The 20,709-nt window shown below is 33.7% G+C and overlaps 3 protein-coding genes across 3 annotated transcripts in view; 2 read left to right on the top strand and 1 right to left on the bottom strand.

The window, feature by feature from the left end:
* The first annotated feature begins 10,911 nt into the window (after positions 1-10,911).
* LOC119635808 (microtubule-associated protein RP/EB family member 1-like) lies at positions 10,912-11,496 on the top strand. The gene has a single exon (XM_038030814.1). The coding sequence runs from the start codon at positions 10,912-10,914 to the stop codon at positions 11,494-11,496; it is 585 nt and encodes a 194-aa protein (XP_037886742.1).
* Positions 11,497-11,793: 297 nt separating this feature from the next.
* LOC119635807 (microtubule-associated protein RP/EB family member 1-like) lies at positions 11,794-12,604 on the bottom strand. Its single transcript, XM_038030813.1, is given in 2 exon segments — positions 11,794-12,478; positions 12,480-12,604. Coding segments are annotated over 2 exon segments (810 nt in total).
* A 442-nt stretch (positions 12,605-13,046) lies between these two features.
* The window catches only part of LOC119635806 (myb-like protein I), an 8,734-nt gene continuing 1,071 nt past the window's right edge, over positions 13,047-20,709 (top strand). Inside the window, exons 1-2 of the mRNA XM_038030812.1 lie at positions 13,047-13,089; positions 19,919-20,215. Coding sequence (XP_037886740.1) covers positions 13,047-13,089; positions 19,919-20,215 — 340 coding nt within the window. The remainder of the gene's footprint in view (positions 13,090-19,918; positions 20,216-20,709) is intronic.

The raw sequence follows: 20,709 nt of genomic DNA, 5'->3' as shown, positions 1-20,709 counted from the left end.
AAAATCTCCAACTAGATTCGCTCTTTCTAATACTTTATGTATTCCTAATAAGAAATAAAAAATATATCTAAACATGTCCTTCAGCAGCTTGTAACTTGTAACGTTAGTTCATAAAAAATGCGGCATGAACGTACTAAGACTATTTATGACCATTCTCTAAGAGACCCAAAATTCCCAAAAAAATGGAATTTTCTTGTCTAAGTAAACTTTCTTCTTTTTCTTTATCAATATATCGAAACATTTTACCCTAGAGACAGACGTATAATTTTACAGTTATCTCAATTTCAAAGATATTGCACAAGAATACCTTCATCTATCCCATTGTAAAAGGGGTCCGTAGCGTGAAAAAATAAGTTTTTCACATTAGACCCCCTTCCCTTTTTCACATTAGATCCCCTCTTCCACCCTATGAAAATAGGTTGCTTCTGTTATCCTTACCGTCACTCGAGAAACGTAGATTTGTTCTTGGGGTTTCCTTCTTAATCAAATTAATAAATGGTGCAATTGACTCGCCCGCATTACTTCGTGAGATAGGCTTTAATGTCCCTAACCGTTTCTCTAGGCACTTTATGTTGATAAAGCTTAGTCAATGCAAATATAATTTTGAACTGTTTAACCCGCTCAGAGTTGTTTACAAGAACCTAAATGACGTCTATCATTTATTCTCATTAACGGACTCTTTAAAGTCCATTAAAGCAACATTGCTTAATACGCGCGATTTACCTATGTCGTACTTAAACTGACTTAACCTTAAATATGTCATAATGAGTCGAAAATTAATTTGTTGTTAACAATTATCGGTTGCCAAGCTTATGCATGTTTGCGATGGCTTAGGGGTTCACTTGCAATTTGGTCCTGTATCGGTTGTGGGTGTGGCTCTATGCTAATTGTGTACATGCTTTTTTTTTTTTTTCTTTTTTTCCTCCTTATTTGTTTTATTGTACTTATACTAAGTTTTATTATTAATTAATTTTAAGATTTACTTAAGAATCAATTGAACTCGACTGCCATTTTGTTTTAGTTGAATTTCTTGTATAAGTTGGAATAAATAAATAGACCGGGCGAAGTGCTTTGTTTGGCAAAACTTGGTACACCCTTTAGCGTGGGAATATTTATGAAATAAGATTTAATCAATTCGTATCTCTGTATAGTAGGTACAACGCATTTCCGAAGTGGTGCGTATTTTGATTATTTACGTTCAGATCAGTACGAGTTTGAATATAGAGCAACAAAGTACCGCCGTCCTTGTTCTTCTTAGGCATTAGGTGATTAACTGAGATAAGGCTTTGATTTGCATTTAAAAATAATGAAAATATGATAGGAAACATTCGATATTGTTAGATAAATAGAAAAACATGGAATCACATAGAAGAAGAAACATTGGTTGGTTCTTCATGTCAGTATCACGAATCACATCTCTATGACTCTTTCAATTACTTATGAGAATCGTGGGAATAATTAAAATGTTATTGTTTTTGTGTTTAAACTCAAATTTATGCCCAAGCTGTTGAACATAAAATATTATACCATAAACAAAACATCTAAGTTCAAGAGTCAAGTGTGCCTCAAGATAAGCTTGATAATAATCCAAATCAATTCCAGAATTCTCAAGGTTACATATGTGACCAAAGAACTATATTAAGGCAAAGAATCCAAGTATCGTTTTAACTTTATACCGCAAGAAACGATATATTTCCCAATATTAAGCAAATAAGTTTTTCTTATACTCTAAGCCACATAGTGCATAGGTACATTAAGGTTGTGCGTATGTAAGCAAAACTTCTAAGAATTCGATCTAATTACACCTTTTACTGATCGATAAGGAATCATATTCTGAACACGCTTAAGCTTGTCTGTCCGTCTCTTTGCACTGCTTTTTCTGGTTAACCCGTAGTTCGCAATTTGTGAGATATTTTAATGAAATTTGTTGTACTGTTGTATCTTGGCCCAAGAATGAAAGCTATTGGAAATGCTTCAGATCGCACCACTTTCTCGACCATTGCCCCTGTGGCGCCTTATTTCGAAAAGTAGGGTATTTAGTTGTCGTCTGCGGCCTAGTAAGGCTTTTACTCGTTTTCTCGTCGTTGTTTTAAATAACCCAACACTCAGGTGACGTCCCTTGTAGGTGTAAGACGATGCTGACCTGCCCAATCAGTACATAGTATTCCCGGGCAATCACTTAGTGCAGTTTACCCACACTGAGATTTAAACCCGCGAGCATCGAGTTGGTAATCGCGACTCTTGTTCACTTGACCATAAAAATAATAATATATTTATTATTATTACTTTTAAATTCATTTGTGTTTATTATATTATCATAACCATTTATTCAAGCCAGTAATTAATTTCAATTATTCGATATATAAATAGTTTAAATATTTAATATAATTCCATTCCACACACAAATGGATCCTTAGGAAATCTGCTTTTCAAACATGTCATCGCGGGCCAAATCGTACAATGCCAACATATGCTTTGTGCATGCACCAGAGCATTTCATTAAAATGCTTAACTTTATTAAAGCGACTAGACTAACCAACAATAGGAGCCGATATTTTTGGTTGCTAATGCTCATCCCATTTCTTTTTTCTCGGTTCTAAATAAATTAGAATAATAATAAAAATTCAATTTCAGAATTTTTCATACGTTTTATAAATTTTAAATAGTTCTTTGGCGTAGATCTCTCCCGCTTCTCATCTCGCATCCGTTTCTTTTCGAATCTCTAGATACATTTAAAAAGTTTACAATTGCAATGAACCTCATAAGCATAACAATAAATTTGTAATACAATGTAAAAAAAGAAAAAAAAATCAACTAAAAGCCGGTATTAACCTGAAACATTCCATTTAAGCCGTTATGCACGCTCTAGAGTATTTACACACTAACACTGCTAATGAAATGTTTAACAACTATTGCTGTTGCTTAAGTGTTAAATAAATCCCAATGACCCATAATATTAGCATAAAAACACTTGAAAAGCATACACTAGCGAATAATGTAAATGTAATAATGACGATGACGATAATGACGATGGTGATGATGATGATGATGATGATAATGATGATGATAATAACCGTTCCCAAGTAAAAGTTCAGCCTGAATATGATAACGAAGCCAATGATGATGATTTTTCAAGTGTAAAGTAAAGTAGGAAAAGTTTGCTTAAGCAACGCATATGTATGCTAAGCGGATACACAGAAAAAAAGAAAAACTAAATATTGTTTCAGAAACAAATTCTCTGCACTTAGTCCAAGGTAACTGGAATCAATTTTAGCTATGCTGATGGCTGCGATGTTCTAAAAATTCCTCTTCTACTCTTTTAACCAAATTTTTTATTATCGACATGATCCGTTTGTATATCTGTTTCCATGCGCTTGTACTTGTTAAAAATTTTCAATGATTTTCTATAATTTTGCCAACAGCATATTTAATTTAAGTTTTATATTATTTTTTTATTTTTTATTTTTTTTTTTTTTTTTTGTTATGGCTACGCGTTATTCAATATTGAAGGTTCGAGGATGTCCGCACACAAGTACTTGATGATGCTCAGTTCATCAAAAAAATAAAAAAAATATGGGGAGAAAAGTGAACGAAAATTTTCTACACAAAATAAATTACATTAAAATTCCAGACCATTATTTTTTGCCCTTATTTTCTTTTTATTATATTTTCCTCATTTATTTATTTATTTTTCTTTTTCGATGTTTTTTTTTTTTTTTTTTTTACAACTACGACTAAAAATTGTTTTGTTTGTTTTTACATTTTTATACCCACTACCGAAAGGTATATAAATTTATCACTTCAGCAGTTTAGAGACCTAAACAAGCCATTTGACGTCAAGGGTTCAGATTCGAAAGCCAACTAACCAACCAACAGGAAGACCGCTTAACCAAGTCGTTTGTTCAGTTGAAGATGCTGCTCTGCCTATGTGTAAGAGAATGTTTGAAAAACGAAGCTAAACCCTATAGTAAATTGTTACAAATATTGGGACTTGAAGTGGATAGACTCACATTTTACTGCATTTCGAAGAAGAATATATCAAGCTTTGCTTTTTTTATCTTTGATCCACTGTTGTAAATGCCTGATGGGATTGAGATCGAGAGATCAAAAGAGTATTTAAGAAAATTTTCTCTTACCTAGTAGGTATCAAAAGATTCGGCCAAAACTTAATTTAGTTTGTTTTACATTTTTTTTTTTACATATTTTTATATACATTACAACAAGTATATTAGATTTGCCCAGCACTTGTAATACATAGAAGTGTACACTGGAAAATGAGTAAAGTAAGTACACATAGCTTTGATTGGCACAAATAATGAAACCGACTTAGGCTTATATGTCTGACCTTGATCAGTTTGCTGAGCTAAATTTATGTTTGTCGGGAAAAGCAAATTTATGCTCGAACCTATTACGATCGATTTAAGTTCAAAGCAGTTTATAGGTCCGAAAGCAATAACCAAAAGAAAGGATCTCTTTCCTTAATGAACAGACATCACGTAGTCTTCATTTTTTTTCCTTTGAAGTCTTTATTTTTCCTAAGTGAGAAAGACAATTTTTCCTAATGAGAAAAAGTCTTTACTGTAAAGCTTTAAACTGAATAAAAAAAATTTTAGATCAGACGAAGAATCTGCCTACAACTAATCGAAATATGTAAACATAGGCTTTAGTTGACAAAATATTGCCAAATTGTGAAAATATATACGATATCCCATGTGTTCCATACGAAATATGTTCCACGTGTACCGAGTGAATAAATTCTCGCTCTATTTGTCTAATTGAATGGATTGTAATAAACCTTACTCTATGTAGGTATTAAAGAGTTCGACTCAAGTTGAATATAATCTCATTTTTGTTTGCGCTTTCTTTTTTTTCTTCTATGGCATGCATGGGCTGATATGGTTTATTCAACATGATTTTAGTTTTATTTGTGTACTTTTGCTTCTGTTGTTGGTGTTATTGCTGTACATAGTCGTTAATTCAACGGCTCAATGTTGTAAAATATCCTCTAAGGCAATTAGTTTATTTGTACAATTTCATTTCACATTGAGGCTCATGGAATTTTAATGCTTTTGTCCGGCAAATAAAAAAACAAAAAGAAAATAAAAAAGTTTGTTTATTTTTCGGTTTTAAACTCTTTATATCCTAAGGTAACCTCTGTTAATTGATATGTTTGTAATGAAATGAATTATAAATAGAATGATTATAAGTTGAAGGAATGGAATAAGAAAGCGTGCAAGACGTCCTTCAAAGGAATTGATAAAAGAAGATTATGCGTAAGGAGAATGCGTTAGCATATATGTCAACTGAGTAACTGAATTAATGTCAAAGATTGATACGTGCACCAAGTAAACGCTAATATTTCAAAGCCGAAATTCGGCGATATATACCCAAGCTCGCTTGAGCAACTTAATAGGTAAGAATCGCAACTAAGGAGCGGTAGATAGAGTCCATTAGTATACAATCGGTAAAGACGTAACAGTTGCCGTTTAGGCATACACGCAATAGGCTGCTGCCGCCACCTCCATATCTCTTTCCCCACTTCTTTCTGTCCGTCATCATGTCACACGAAAAGGGAACCACCACCTGATTGATTAGTCGGTGTTAAAAAAAACTGTGAGTAAAAGTAAATTTAGAAGGTTTTTACTAACTGGAAGCGAGCAGTATTATTAGCAGCGTTATTATTAATATTAGATATTTATTTCACGTAGATTCTTTTAAGTTCAGTTAGTGTAAGTAGCTCAGGTCTTAACGCTCATTTTGCAGATTCTTTATATCATCTGTAGCATTTAGTTTAATCGTCTATTAAAAGTTAAAAATTAAAAATATTAAATAATTTCCACTGTATACATATAACGCATAAAAAAAATCGCACAGAATTAGCTGAAAGCAAAAATACAACCAATAGTGATCCTACCTGCTTTTGTGCGAGTTGTGTTGTCCTTTTGCTTCACATTGCATAAATAGGTTTTACGATGACCATATACCGCATAAAAAAATTCGCCCAAAAAGGTTAAAAACTAAAAATGTTATTAATAACAGTCGAACCTGCTTTTTAGTAGTAAGCATGTTTTTTTTTTAATTCAAAATTTTTAAATAAGTTGAAAATTAATATTAATTGGACGGTTTCCAATGTTCGTTTTGTCCCTAACATAGAGTACTCGTTTTTCTCCTTTAATATCGGTACGAGATTAAATTTACCAATTGTGAAGTTTATTTTCAATAGTTTTGTTTTTTTCTTATTTTACATACATATATACATATTTTTTTATTAGTCCACATTTTCCCCCAGCCACGCAGATGTTGAGGCTATTCAAAATGTATGCTTTCACTTAGAAAAGTGAAAAAGTGAAAGTACTTAGAAAATTTCAATAGAATTTTTCTCTATTTATTTCTTTAAATATTTTTAATGATTCTTATACTGAGTTTTCAAACATACTCGTTGTATCATTAATTCTTTTAATGTACCTTACGTTATTTTGCTTATTAACGGGTACGAATTAAAGCAACCATTGTACAAGCAGAACGAAAATAAACAAACAGAATAAAGCTAATAAGAACAATATACTAAAAGATGAATGCTTTTTTATTAATTAATTATAACAATAATAAATTAAAATAAACTAAAGAGAAGCTCACATCGTACAGCTGTAAGTTTCGATAAAGTACTTCTCCCATGAATTACATTTAGGTTTCCACTGCAATCACCCTTAAAATACCCTACACCGTTTTGCTTAATACAGGTATTCACATAATCACTTTTTAAAACAAGGCATAACATGGAAAATGGTCCAAAAACTGATCCGATCCCTGGGCCAAAGCAAATCCATATACTAAATGTGATCAAAACATCTAAAAAATTACGACACATATATTTGAACATAAAAAAATAAAATGGACGTACGAACAGACAAGCTGAGACCAATACGCAAATTGACTCTAAATCAATCTACAGTCTATCCCAAGTCCATTTGAATGTTCGCACCAAACTAATATACCCTTGTTTCAAATATGTCGTAGGGTATTAAAATGGAGAAAGAAGATTTGAAATTAAGAGCGACAGATTAAGTTTGAAAGTTAGAGCGTGCTAGCACAGTGGACAGAGGAGTGGGACTTAAAATCCATGGCAAAAACAGTCCTGGTGTTATAACACATTCGTTGTCAAGCAGCTTCCATGCTACGTTTTTATTAGCGTTAACAATTTTAATAGTTTTGAGTAAATGTTTTTTTTTTGTGTTTAAGAGATCAGATAGCGGGCGTGTACTGTTATCGGTGCACGACTCCAAAAGATCTGCAAACCATTAAATCGCATAAAATAATGTTAACAGCAACTAATTTTGGATTCTATTAGTTTAATTTAAAACGGCAGTGAAAATGTCCCCGTGAGTGCGAAAGTTCTAAGATATTTGCTTACACTTAAATCTATATTTTTCAATTTTGATACTCTATTAACCTACGTATATTAATGCATCAGGCACATATATTTTTCTGTGTGCGCTTGCAACACCTTTAGAAATCGCAAAAGATATTTTTAATCGACTGGGGGTCGTCAAATGATTTCACTGTGTCGTTTCAATTGTCATCTCACTTAGTAGCTCTGTCAAGCTCATTATTTCAATTAGTTACGAATTCTAACTGAAAATGGGCGCAAAAAAAAGGATTTAATTGCAGGATTTCTTTGGTTTAAATGTTTGAAAAATTTTCTTAACTTTTATCCACGTAGATCTTGGAGCATGACAGACATGAAATCGGTTCAATATTTCACTCTAATGAAATATGTTGCATTTAACACTAAAGCTACCGACATTTCATGTATAAAAAACATATGTAAAGTAGATAGTAAACAAGTAGCAGAATATTCAATAGGTATTGTTTTTTAGGTGGAAAGTCAGTACTCGTAGCTCAACCAGTTAAATGCAATGTTAAGCATTTAGTGAGGAGCTCTAAGCCTGGACGTAGGTTATTACTAGTGACAATTCAAAGTTTTTTAACCTTAAAATTCATTGGAAGAAATTGATATTTTAAACGCTGAACGCAAACACATATCGTGACTGTGCATCCATAGTACTGTTATATCCAGTCTCATTTTCAGTGAGACTATATTACATTGCACTTGTATGAGTTTGTCTGTTGGCGTTTATATGAATATTTCGATTCGTTTTTCTTAAGGGCTGCACTTTCCCTTAGCATTTCAGACTTCATAAACCGATTTGCACCACAAAGGAACATGTCGAAAAAACGATGCAGTACGCATCTCGAGATGTCCTTGAGAATGTCGGCAGAAATCATTTTCTACAAAGGCTGAAAAGCCAGACCAAAAATGAAACAAAAGCACTAATGCCACTTTGCGAGTTAACTTTGCCACTTTGGGAATAAGGAAAATGCCAGCGACACTTCTCAGAGCTTTTGACATGAAGAGAGAAGACTAAAAATTCCCAAGCGGCATTTTTACGAATTTAGTTTAGGAATGGAATGAGTGGAATGTCGTTTTTGCTGCAATGCTTCGAGCAATTTGATTTCTTAGAGTGACTAAGAGTAGAAGCAAAAGAAGGAATTTATCAGAATAATAAATCTTCTCAGATTGACTAGTTCGTCGAGGTAGAAGAACGCGAAAATGACTCCTCCCGTATTAAATTAAAACATCTGAGAGGAAAGAGCAAAATACACTTCGCGAATGAACTGAGCAAAATGAATACTTTCCCGCTGAAGCAAGCTGACAGGTACTGCTTGTAATACAACGGCATTAGTGATATGTTTTTCATGCTATGACTAGGCCAGTGAAAGAAGAGAAAAAGCGATCGTTATTTTTTAGTTTATTCGGTAAACAGGATTAGACAGATAGCACACATAAGATCATACAGATAAGCATTTACCTAAAAGGAATTTATAGACAAAAAGCAAATTGGAAAAGAAAATCATATAAAAGCAAAACATTCTACACGATAGCATCTGTAGAAAGGTAAGAAAGCTTACAACTGACTCCTTTTGAAAAATTCAATCTGAACACAAACGAGAAAAGCGCAGCATATGGAACGCTTATCGGCCGAGTTACGAACGTGTTAAGCATAAGATCTAAAAATTGAAACATTACCCGCATTCAGTTCGTGCACTCATTTACTGATGACTTAATAATAATATGATAATAACAGCTGGACTAACATGACACTAATTCCATAAATATTCAAAAAAAAAAAAAAAATGATTTAGTCGAGCCTAATATTTACAATATTAGCCGTGGCTTGCTGATGAAAGTATTCGTTTCTTCCGCTTAGACGTTTTAAGTTGGTGTCAACCAACTACTAATAGTATTTGTAATTAATAGGACAAGAAGAAGAAATCATTTCTTATAGGAATGTAATGACAATGAAAGCCAGTTAATAATATTGAATATTTATTTTGAAAAAAAAGGCGTCTTTTGGCATCGTTACGCGTTTATTACTAAAATTATTGTAGGCGTAGACAAATGGTTATGTATTTATATTATTTGTTAGCATAGGAATTTTCATATTATTTACAAGCGAAATACACGAAAGCAATCTTGCATGTGATGCACTCAGTCCATGAAAATGCTTTGCAACCTGCAAGTTCGCATATATTTTTAGAACTGCCTCATCAGTCAGGATCTTCATTGTCTTGTCCTCCATCGTTATCATTATTGTCTACTAATTTTTTTATTAGAGCTTTGCACGTCTGGGACCTTTTCATCTTCAGAAATGTCTCTATTTTCAAGTCGGCTGCGACAAAATCTTCGACATTCTTACCTTGTAGTCGCCTAGACATCTTAAAAAACAAAGCAAAATAAGCCAAAAGAGAGAAACTCGCGCTTATTATTACTTATGTGATAAACGCGTAATGTAGACATTTGGAAACATACAGCATTTCCCAAAAATCTGCTACATATGCAATAAAATTTTTAAGTGCAACGTCAAACACTGATAGTTTACATGATAACAGATAAGAAATCATTTTTTTTTCAATTAGACAAATTACTTCTTTTTAATAAACGCGCAAATAGGAAATATCTCTCCAAGTAACATACTGAACTTGATCCTCTACTCCAACTATTTAACAACCAATGATGATTTACTGTCCAGGGTCGTCAACTTGGGTTGGAAAATACACATCCTAAGATTTTGGTTAAAATTAAGTAAAATTGGAATGTAGACAATTGGCAACAGTATGCATTTAATTTATATTCAGTATTGATTTTTTTTTTTTTGTAAAACAGCTATGCTATGCTTTCTTGCATTATTTATTATGCTCGCTTTAGGCGCCCTATCGCAGCATCATGACTTACTCGAGGTGTATTACTTTCATTTTCTTATTGTACTACGCTATAACAGTGTCATGTCCTTTCATCCGAATCATAAATGGTGAGATGCACTTATTTGTGATAAGTGCTTTCTCTCCTCGATGCTTAGTTACCAATTGTTTGGGTGTTTTTGTCTTGCAGCAGGACACAAGTATTGATAATTTATTTTAAAAAAAGAGAAAAAAAAACTGTAGAACATATCTTTTAGGAAAAACTACTTATCAATTGCAGAAAAATATTTTGTCATCGTCGTAACATTTTAATTTTAATCAAAATTTTATAGAAACATAGCGTTGAAAATAATTGCAGATCTAAGAAAATAAAAAGCTGAACGGCAAACAGGCAGCAACAAAAATTGAAAGCTAAACTCGTTAAAGAAATTCAATGTTTAAAAAAAAAGCAAGAAAAGGATTTGAAGAATTTTTGACGTGCAAAACATTTATTCTTCTAATATCTGGGTTTCTTTGTTTCCGTTCCTGATTTTGATTTGAATTTTGCTTTGAAGAAACAACGAAAATTAATACAACGCAGACAAGACCAGTGCCAATTAGTTATATATATATATATATATATATATACTCATCTCATCATCACCATCAAGAATGGCTACGAATCTGTATTCGACGAATGCACCAACTGAAAATTTATCCGTACACGATATGTTGGCTTGGGTTAATGAACGTTTGCAGGCGCAATTCGGCAAAATTGAAGAGCTTCGCACAGGAGCAGCTTATCGTCTATTTATGGATATCCTATTTCCTTCTTCGGTGCCCATGACACACGTCAAGTTTTGTACTAATTCGGACCATAAATATATTAAGAATTTTAAAATTTTACAAGTTTCATTTGAAAAAGTAAAGGCTGACAAGATAATACCAACTGATAAATTAGTCAAGGGCGATTTTCAAGATAATTTCGAAGTTCTGCAGTGGTTTAAAAAGTTCTTTGATGCCAAATACGACGGAAAGGATTATGACCCGAGTGCTGCTCGGGATAGTACGCAGGTGAGTTACGGAAAGACAAATGTAAACAAAATACTCTCTGCAGCTGCTGCCATTCAACAAAAATTCGAATCATTGAAGACAGCTTCAGCAGCACACTCAACGGTATCATCATCAATGCTTGCTTTTCAGTTCACTATAAATAGTTTATCATTTAAATGTATTAGTTGTATAACATATTCGTAAATAAATGCGTGAATGAGTCTATATATATACTTAAAAGTCTTGATATTACAATATATACCGTAGTGTGAAAAATAATTTGTTAGCTCATATTAATCATGCAACTCTGTATTCATGTAAATGCTTGTTAGAGGAAGATAGACGAAATAGCAACAACTAGGCTCTGCTAAGAACTGAAAAGTATTGAAAATGATTTTTCTTTTTAGAAAATACAGTAAACATAAGTATATAATAAAAAAAGAAAAAAAAAATATGATGAAAAGACTTATACACACTTATACGCACGCATACGTCACCAATTTAGTATTCCCCATCTTCCGGCGAAATTTTGTCGGGTGGTGCATAGAGGATTTCAAACATCTTTTGAACCAACGGATAGGATTCCCCTTTGTCGACTTCTTTGCAGAAAATTTCAATGTCAAGCAATCGGGAAAAATAAAGGTCTCCTTCTTTTTCTAAGCCTTGCAAATTCAAACGCATAAACATAATCTGAATCGATAATTCGTCGATCCGTTGATTCGTTGCAGCAACGGCGTTCTCGTTGGATTTCTTAATGATGCTAATTGCTCTCTGTGCTTTCGTGGTCGACTCTAATCCCATTGACGATGATACCGTTGAGTGTGCTGCTGAAGCTGTCTTCAATGATTCGAATTTTTGTTGAATGGCAGCAGCTGCAGAGAGTATTTTGTTTACATTTGTCTTTCCGTAACCCACCTGCGTACCGTCCCAAGCAGCACTCGCATCATAATCCGTTCCATCGTAAATGGCATCAAAGAACTTCTTAAACCACTGCAGAAATTCGAAATTATCTTGAAAATCGCCCTTGACTAATTTATCAATTGGTATTATCTTGTCAGCCTTTACTTTTTCAAATGAAACTTGTAAAATTTTAAAATTCTTAATATATTCATGCTCCGAATTAGTACAAAACTTGACGTGTGTCATGGGCACCGAAGAAGGAAATAGCATATCCGTAAATTGACAGAGCTCGTGCGCGAAGCTCTTCAATTTTGCCAAATTGCGCCTGCAAACGTTCATTAACCCAAGCCAACATATCGTGTACGGATAAATTTTCAGTTGGTGCATTCGTCGAATACAGATTCGTAGCCATTCTTGATGGTGATGATGAGATGAGTATATATATATATATATATATAACTAATTGGCACTGGTCTTGTCTGCGTTGTATTAATTTTCGTTGTTTCTTCAAAGCAAAATTCAAATCAAAATCAGGAACGGAAACAAAGAGACCCAGATATTAGAAGAATAAATGTTTTGCACGTCAAAAATTCTTCAAATCCTTTTCTTGCTTTTTTTTTAAACATTGAATTTCTTTAACGAGTTTAGCTTTCAATTTTTGTTGCTGCCTGTTTGCCCGTTCAGCTTTTTATTTTCAACGCTATGTTTCTATAAAATTTTGATTAAAATTAAAATGTTACGACGATGACAAAATATTTTTCTTCAATTGATAAGTAGTTTTTTCTAAAAGATATGTTCTACAGTTTTTTTTTCTCTTTTTTTTAAATAAATTATCAAAATTTGTTTCGATTATAATGACTTGTGTCCTGCTGCAAGACAAAAACACCCAAACAATTGGTAACTAAGCATCGAGGAGAGAAAGCACATATCACAAATAAGTGCATCTCACCATTTGTGATTCGGATGAAAGGACATGACACTGTTATAGCGTAGTACAATAAGAAAATGAAAGTAATACACCTCGAGTAAGTCATGATGCTGCGATAGGGCGCCTAAAGCGAGCATAATAAATAATGCAAGAAAGCATAGCATAGCTGTTTTACAAAAAAAAAAAAAATCAATACTGAATATAAATTAAATGCATACTGTTGCCAATTGTCTACATTCCAGTTTTACTTAATTTTAACCAAAATCTTAGGATGTGTATTTTCCAACCCAAGTTGACGACCCTGAACAGTAAATCATCATTGGCTGTTAATTTCTGGTGGCTTACAAGTGGGATCATAAATCTATCATACCCTCGTACCTTTCATCTCAAAATACCCTTTCAAAATGCGTGTACTGTTTCGTGCATATTTTCAATGTCTTACTTTGCAAACAGTCAGTGAAAAAACGACACACATATATGTATGCATAAATTTATAACTAAAAAACACATTTTGCTATCTCTGGACTGTTGACAGCTTGACATTTGACAGTCGTACTAACAACAGCAGTTACTTTCGTGAGATAAAAATGTTAGAAAAAGGAAAACACAAAAAAAAAAAACACACAAAGCAAAAAAGAGGCAAAAAAAGGAAAGGATGACAACAATATTATGCAAAATATCCTTAACATATTGTTATGGGTTTGAAATGTATTTATTTAGTGTTTTATTGTATTTAATATTCAGTTTTATTGTACCCTACGTCACTTGTGGCGCAGGGGTATGCTAAGTTCGTGCATACGCAAATACCCAGAAGGGCTTGATATAGACCGACCTTGTATTATAGCGATTGATTCAAAAGTGATCGATCCTAAACTTGTCTATGCCGGTCTATCCGCCTTGTACCCATTTCCATATAGGTCGTATTGATTGCATCCTGTTTTTATACTGTCCGTCTATTCATCTGATTTCTGCCATGTATTTGAGATATTTTGATGAAATTTCATCGACCGCTATTGAAATTGGGTCGGATGGGAACACTTTTCCAGCGATCAGCGTCATATGAAAATTATTTAATTGTGGCCCGTCGCACATTATAGTGGTTTTACTTGTTTCTATTTTATTTTAAAGCTTTTTCATATTGCGGAAATGGAGAAAATAGAAAAAAGCATGTACGCAAATACCTATCAACGTGCGTATGTGTATCTATGAATATATTATGAAAATAGTTAAATATTTGATGTACGATTTTTCACAGTTGAAAACCTTTAAAATTTAATATAAATAAGCGAGTATATATATACCCTTATATATATATATATATAAAAGTACGCCAAGCATACGTCAATAATTGAAGATGAGTTTTACAATTTCAGGTCATTTATCATCGATAGCGGAGGTGACAGTTGTTCAATGCCAGTGCATGCTGTCTAATATAAAATGCGGGAGCGCTGTTCGTGTACCGTATAAGAGAGATTTAATAACCACCATTGCCAGGTTTTCAAGTTTAACGTATCGTAAACAGTTTTGGGAAAATGAAAAGAATTCTTCTTGACAATCAGGAAATCGAGAAAATTCTTTAAAGGAAAACTTGACAATTTTATTTATATCTACACTTACGTCGTATAGTTGCATTTTGATGCGAAGATTGAATACCCATCTCTTCTAAATAAGTTTCGATTTTCGTTCGATTTTAATCATTAATTCACACATACACACACATACTCTTAAAAATGAAAGAAGGTAGGATGGCGTTGTAAACAAAGAACTTTTTTCTTTGATATTTCGAAACGAATTAGAGGAAAAAATGTTCTCACACTTAAACCTTATTCAACAAGTTCTGTGTCCGTAAATTCAACCCCAAATTTAGCGCTATTAAAAAATATATTAGAGGTATCCGTACGTAATCAATTATTTTGAAATCTAATATAAATTTTATACGAAAATCCAGCTTTAACTTGACTACTACCTATCTTTCGTGCAAACTTTCTATCACCCTCTTCTAGCACTACATGGTTCATCAAGTACACCGTGACTCTAGGCGCTGCCTTGATGAGCTAGCCTTAGTGGTTGATACAACAATTTGATTTACAGAAAGCCATTGCCTGGATTGCTTTATATTATCATAAAAAATCTATTTTTTAGTTCCAACGTTGTTTTGGGCAACAAGTGGATGTCTACGAAATCTGTATTCCTTTGCATTCCGTGCAGGTTTCTGTGTTATAGTTGACCTTGTAGATTCAAGGCTTCTCGAGGAGTCTTGTTTACTCAATTTTCAATCACCTTCCACTAGGCCATTTAACAAGCCTCCCCTTCGAGACCTGCCAGACATATGATAATAACCTGCGAGAAAAATCCTGAATGGCACCAGTGGCACCAGTTGATCGACAATGCGTTTCTCTGGTTATACTGAGAAGGAATGCAATCACGGGCACGATCCTCGGAAAGCACGGAAACTGTCATTTTGTGATGGGGTTGTAAAAAAAATTTCTAGTTTTTAGGAATATTCTGAACACAGGCTGCTTTGCTGAAAATAAGACGTGCTTCTCTGCAAGGATCGGTAGAGATCCAAAGGCAACACAAATTCCTTGCAAATAAATAATTGACGATGAAAGGAGAAGATCAATCTACTATTAAATCGTGTGAAGTATCAATTTGATAATGTTGTGATAATGTCGCCATTCACGTTAAATTCAAACATTTTTTTATATCATTTTCAGTTGAATCTAAATTTAACACAAGCAAAAATATTTGATAAGCTTTGCTGGTATTAATTTTGAAACAACACTTAATTAATAGATACGAATATTTTACACACACATACGTTTCTCTCGGAAACACATAACAAATCGCATCAAAGTTTGCCTGTGTTTGACTTAGCATTAAAAATGCTTGCGTATAGATCACGTGCAAACTTGAGCTGTAACACGAACGCACGCAACAATTCACCTCAATTTAAGTAACCCGAACAGTCTCGCTACATAATGATGGTTTGCAATTACTAAAGCGATTTTAACTCCTGTATACCGAAAGTAAATCAGTTGATGTCGGGTTTTATTTTTTATCTTTGCAAGAAAATTATTCTTTATTACTTATCTACTCTAGCAATAATAACAAAGTAATTGCGGGCAAGCAAAGAAGTATTCAGTTTTTAATGTTTACTATCGATCGCTGAACTATGCGAGTATGGAAAAATGTTTGCAAGACTTGGAAGGGAACTTAAAGGATCTTATAAAGTGTATACTCTCTTGGATCCTATCAAATTCTAAAACGATTTCAGCATGTCTGTAATCTTTATTCGTCCATGGGTAACTGGGTACTTCTAGTCGCAAGCATTGACAAAAAGCATCGGAAGCTTTTAGACGCAGCTTGATATAAAAGATGAAATAAATCGGATTTTGGGCACGATCACAATACAACATGACGAACACGGAGTGCTAAGGATTTTAATGATGGGGGGCATGCACGGCCTGCGTGATTCTTATGCGAGAATATATCTATCTTACTTGTTTTTATTAACTGTAAATATGTATGCTTAAAAACGAAAAAGAAGACAAACGACAGTGGATGATAAGAAAAAATGTAGGCAAAATTAATGAACAGGTCTACAAATTACTTCACGTGAAAATGATAGGAATAGTCGACACCTATGTCCCGGTACACTCTTTCGTGTAAAAAAAAATAAAATGGAAAAAGCCTTCTCTAGGCGTAGTTAGCCGTGCAGGCCGTTGCGATCAGTTCGCGAGATTATTTTCGTGCTGTGATCTTTGCCTTTTCCCATTTAAGCCGCAATTAAAACTCTATCTATCATTTTAGAATGTTTTGTTTAGTAAAAAAGATGAAATTACTAAGCCTTATAAAGAGATATCTAAGATTTATGAATTTTTTTCTTTTTATTTTTTACCACGCATGCAGTTCAGGAATAAAAATGAACTTACTCCTGCATGTGTGATGGCCCTTCAATCTTCTTGTTTCATTCAAAAGAGATATAGCCAAAGGGTCTACGTGATTACTCAGCGCGGCAAGACATTTTGAATAAATTGCGTTGAATTCGATTTTTAACATCCAGTGGGAAGTCCAAGTCACCGGGAATAGTTTTGCCACCAACGAACCACGGCGCATTAACAATAAAGCGAAGGGTCAGACCAACATTTTTAGAGTATTCTAACATGAGTTACTAATGTGGAAATATAGTCTAACAAGTCAAACATGAGCTCGAAAAAAGAAAAGTTTACATGGCGATTATAAGTTAACACGGCTATCGCGGTATATTGTGAGAAAGGTTCTCCATCAGGGATTCATGCAACATTGTTTTCATTTTTCCGCAATATCGAACTTAGTCACCGTTGACAAACTGTTCTAACTTGCAAGCTAACTGTCAGAATGTCATGACCGTTGCCATACATTTGTCAAACCGGAGACTTATTAAGGGATCTGACATGTCTATTGTAGTCTAGTAATAGTCTAATCCGCGAACTTTGTTCACAAAGATCACAAACTTTCCTAGTCGAAAAGAGGCCGAAGAAATTAAATGTCCCGCCCAATCAAAGTAAAAATCTTCTAAATTATCGTAAATTGGTCGTTCAAAATAGGATCAAGGCAAAAAAAAAACTTTCTCTCGCTTGCAGAAAGCGCCAGTACACGGATGCTCCTGATTCATTCAGGCATTTTGATTCGCAACAAATCGATTACACAACGTCTTATTCGATGACTAAATAAATTAAAAAACGTTTAAATAATTTAAGCAAATAGTTTGTCATTTTGCAACGTACGCAGTTAAGTTTCTTTTGTTCTCCACTGCCCAAAAGCAATGTAGGTCAGTATCCTATTTAACTGTACTATTTTTGGAAACGAATCATTATCATTATACTCATCTATTGTGCTCTAATTGGAAAAAGATTGACGTTTAGGCGTAATGAGTGCCATCACATTGAAAGCTAAACTGCACAAAAATAGAGGACCATTCCATCAACACTGCATAGATATCCTGTAAATTAAATCCTTTAACACATTTATACACTTGGGAAACTGTAAAATTTAGTCATATCATCAAAGTTTGTCTATTGTATGTAAAAATGGCAGTATTTTAAAACGTGCAGAGAGCCAAAGAGCGCGTCTACAAACAGATTAGTAATAATGGTACGGGGAAATTTTGTCCATATGCGACAGTAGTGGAGAGAAGTTCACGTAAATGAGTTCTCTTCGCTGTTCGCAGCTCTTAAGACCACAGAAATAGTCAATGACAAGCAATTAAAACTGGTACAAGATAATCAAATGAGATTGACACGTCTTCGGTAGCTTTTATAGTCCCCCTATAACGTGTGCTCATATAAAATGTATTCGCATATAAGGGAAACGGCGGAAAAATTGTGATCGCTTTCGTATAGCAAGCTAAAAGAGGCTCGCATAACACCGTAAAAGAATGGGGCAGATAATGCAAAAATTCATATAACGGTTAACTCCCACAAGCAGAAAAAGGGTGTTCACTGTTCAATAGCCATAAAAACCATCGGTTGTATAAACTATTAATAAATCACGAGCTTTTAATCTACAAATTATTTCTGATATTTCGTACCACACCCAAAAGTGATTATTAATTTCCACCTGGTATCCCCAGGGCAGGCACTCGGGTCCAAATCTCATCATGCTATATATAAATGGTCTTCCGCTGGTGACCAAGCAATCTTGGACTCTCAAGCACGCCGATGACGTAAAGCTATGCTTTCTATTTTTTATTCGTAGTGAAGTTGGACGGAATTAATGACGTGTCCCTGAACTTTAGCAAACGCAAGGTGATATCCTTTAGCAGAAGCTTAGCGATATCTATTGGTCACTGCATTAATGGCTTAAATCTGGAGTCTGTATCGCTTCGTTGTACTCTGGGGGCCATCCTCGGCAGTAAATTGACATTTAATCTTCAGGTGTAATCGGTATTTAATAAGACTAGATCGGTTCTTAACTTAATGGAAAGGTGGGCTAACGAGTTTTGAAGATACTTATGTCACAAAACACTTATATGTAGCTGAGTAGGTTTACTGTCGAGTATGCCTTAGTTGTTTGATTATCGGGCTGCAATCCGCCTAAAGGTAATTTCTCCTATATCGCCCGAAAGATTGCAAAAGATCCTGTAAATTGCAACTTTAATAAAACTTTTTTTTTTTTTTAAATGCGAAAAAATCTAATAAATTTTTTTAATCTTCCATTTGCAGTGAAAAAGCTTTAAATGTCATATTTCATATACGAAGAGTAAAACATGTGTGTTTAAGAAACAAAAAAGATAGACAAGAAAATAAAATAAATGAAAAGTCGAGTGAAAATCGGAATAAAAGATATCAAAAACATGGATATATATGCAAGTTAGAAAGTGAATTTGCAAATATTAGTGGAAAATAAAACATACTGCCTGCTAGCGTTTGATTCACATCCTTGCTTACATTCGCACTTGCTCATATAACTGAATTGCAAAAAGAAGGTAAGCAGTGCAGCAGAAAGAGAATTCAATTGTATTCGAATTTCGTGTTAAAATTAAGTATTTTAAGCATCGTAAGCAGTTGCCAGGCGTCCCCTTAAATTCAATGATACTAAAATTAAAGTACTTGTCGTCGTCGTCAACGTCAGCAATAACAAAAACAGCAACAAAGGCAACAAAAACAATAACAACAGCAGCCATGACAATAGGAAAATCTGTAACAACTATAATAACAACACCAATAGTAACAGCAACTATAGTAACACCATCATCATTATTATCGTCAACGTCATCGTCATCGTCATCGTCATCATTATCATCGTCATTATCAGCATTATTGTCGACATCTGCATGTCGAACAAAAAAAAAGCAGAAAGGAATACTGCAATGCAAACGCCCTCAAAAGCGAAATCAAAACTCTGAACAATGGCAACATCAGGTAAAACTACATCAGCAACAACAGCACGAACAACAACAACAACAGCATTATCATCATCATCATCATTATCAGCATCAACAAAGGCAACAAAAGCAACAAAAACAACACGGTTCTTCGTTGTTTGTGTCAGTTGTCATGTTGACACTTTTTATAGTATCCATTGAAGGGATTACAGAAGAATTGTCACCAGGTGAGTACATTTGTATACCTCACTTTATATGTAGAGATGTGTGTGTGTGTTTGTGTGTGTCTGTGTTTGTGTATGTGTGTGTATTTGTGTGTGTAACTATAGAGAACAAAAGACAACAAAACTAAAGAATGGACTCAACAATAAGTTTCACTAACAAAAATTTCAATTTCAATTACAAGACTATGTGAGTACACAAGTGCTTACATGTATGAACACCGATATGTACATATGTAAGTAAATGTATGTTATGCAGCTGCATTAGAAATGAGGCGAAGAAGAACAACTAAAAAAATTGAAAAAAAAAAAAAGTTTACGTTACTCCCACATCACATCACATCACATCACATCATAGTGGTTAGTGTCAAGCGGAAAAAGCAAAAGTTATTGAAAGAGAGACAAAAAATTTTGCAAACAGCCAATAACGAATTATGTTTGCTCTTCATCATTTGAGTCTGCTTTTAGGGTATTATTGAAAAGTATATATATATATATAT

Source organism: Glossina fuscipes, unplaced genomic scaffold, assembly GCF_014805625.2.
Source record: "Glossina fuscipes isolate IAEA_lab_2018 unplaced genomic scaffold, Yale_Gfus_2 27, whole genome shotgun sequence".
Lineage (NCBI taxonomy): Eukaryota > Metazoa > Arthropoda > Insecta > Diptera > Glossinidae > Glossina > Glossina fuscipes.
The sequence above is the reverse complement of the archived record's forward strand: the minus strand, read 5'-3'. Positions and strand labels throughout refer to the sequence as shown.

Bases quoted from the DNA above. Each gene is read 5' to 3' on its own strand.
- LOC119635808 (XM_038030814.1), top strand. From the start codon at position 10,912: ATGGCTACGAATCTGTATTCGACGAATGCACCAACTGAAAATTTATCC.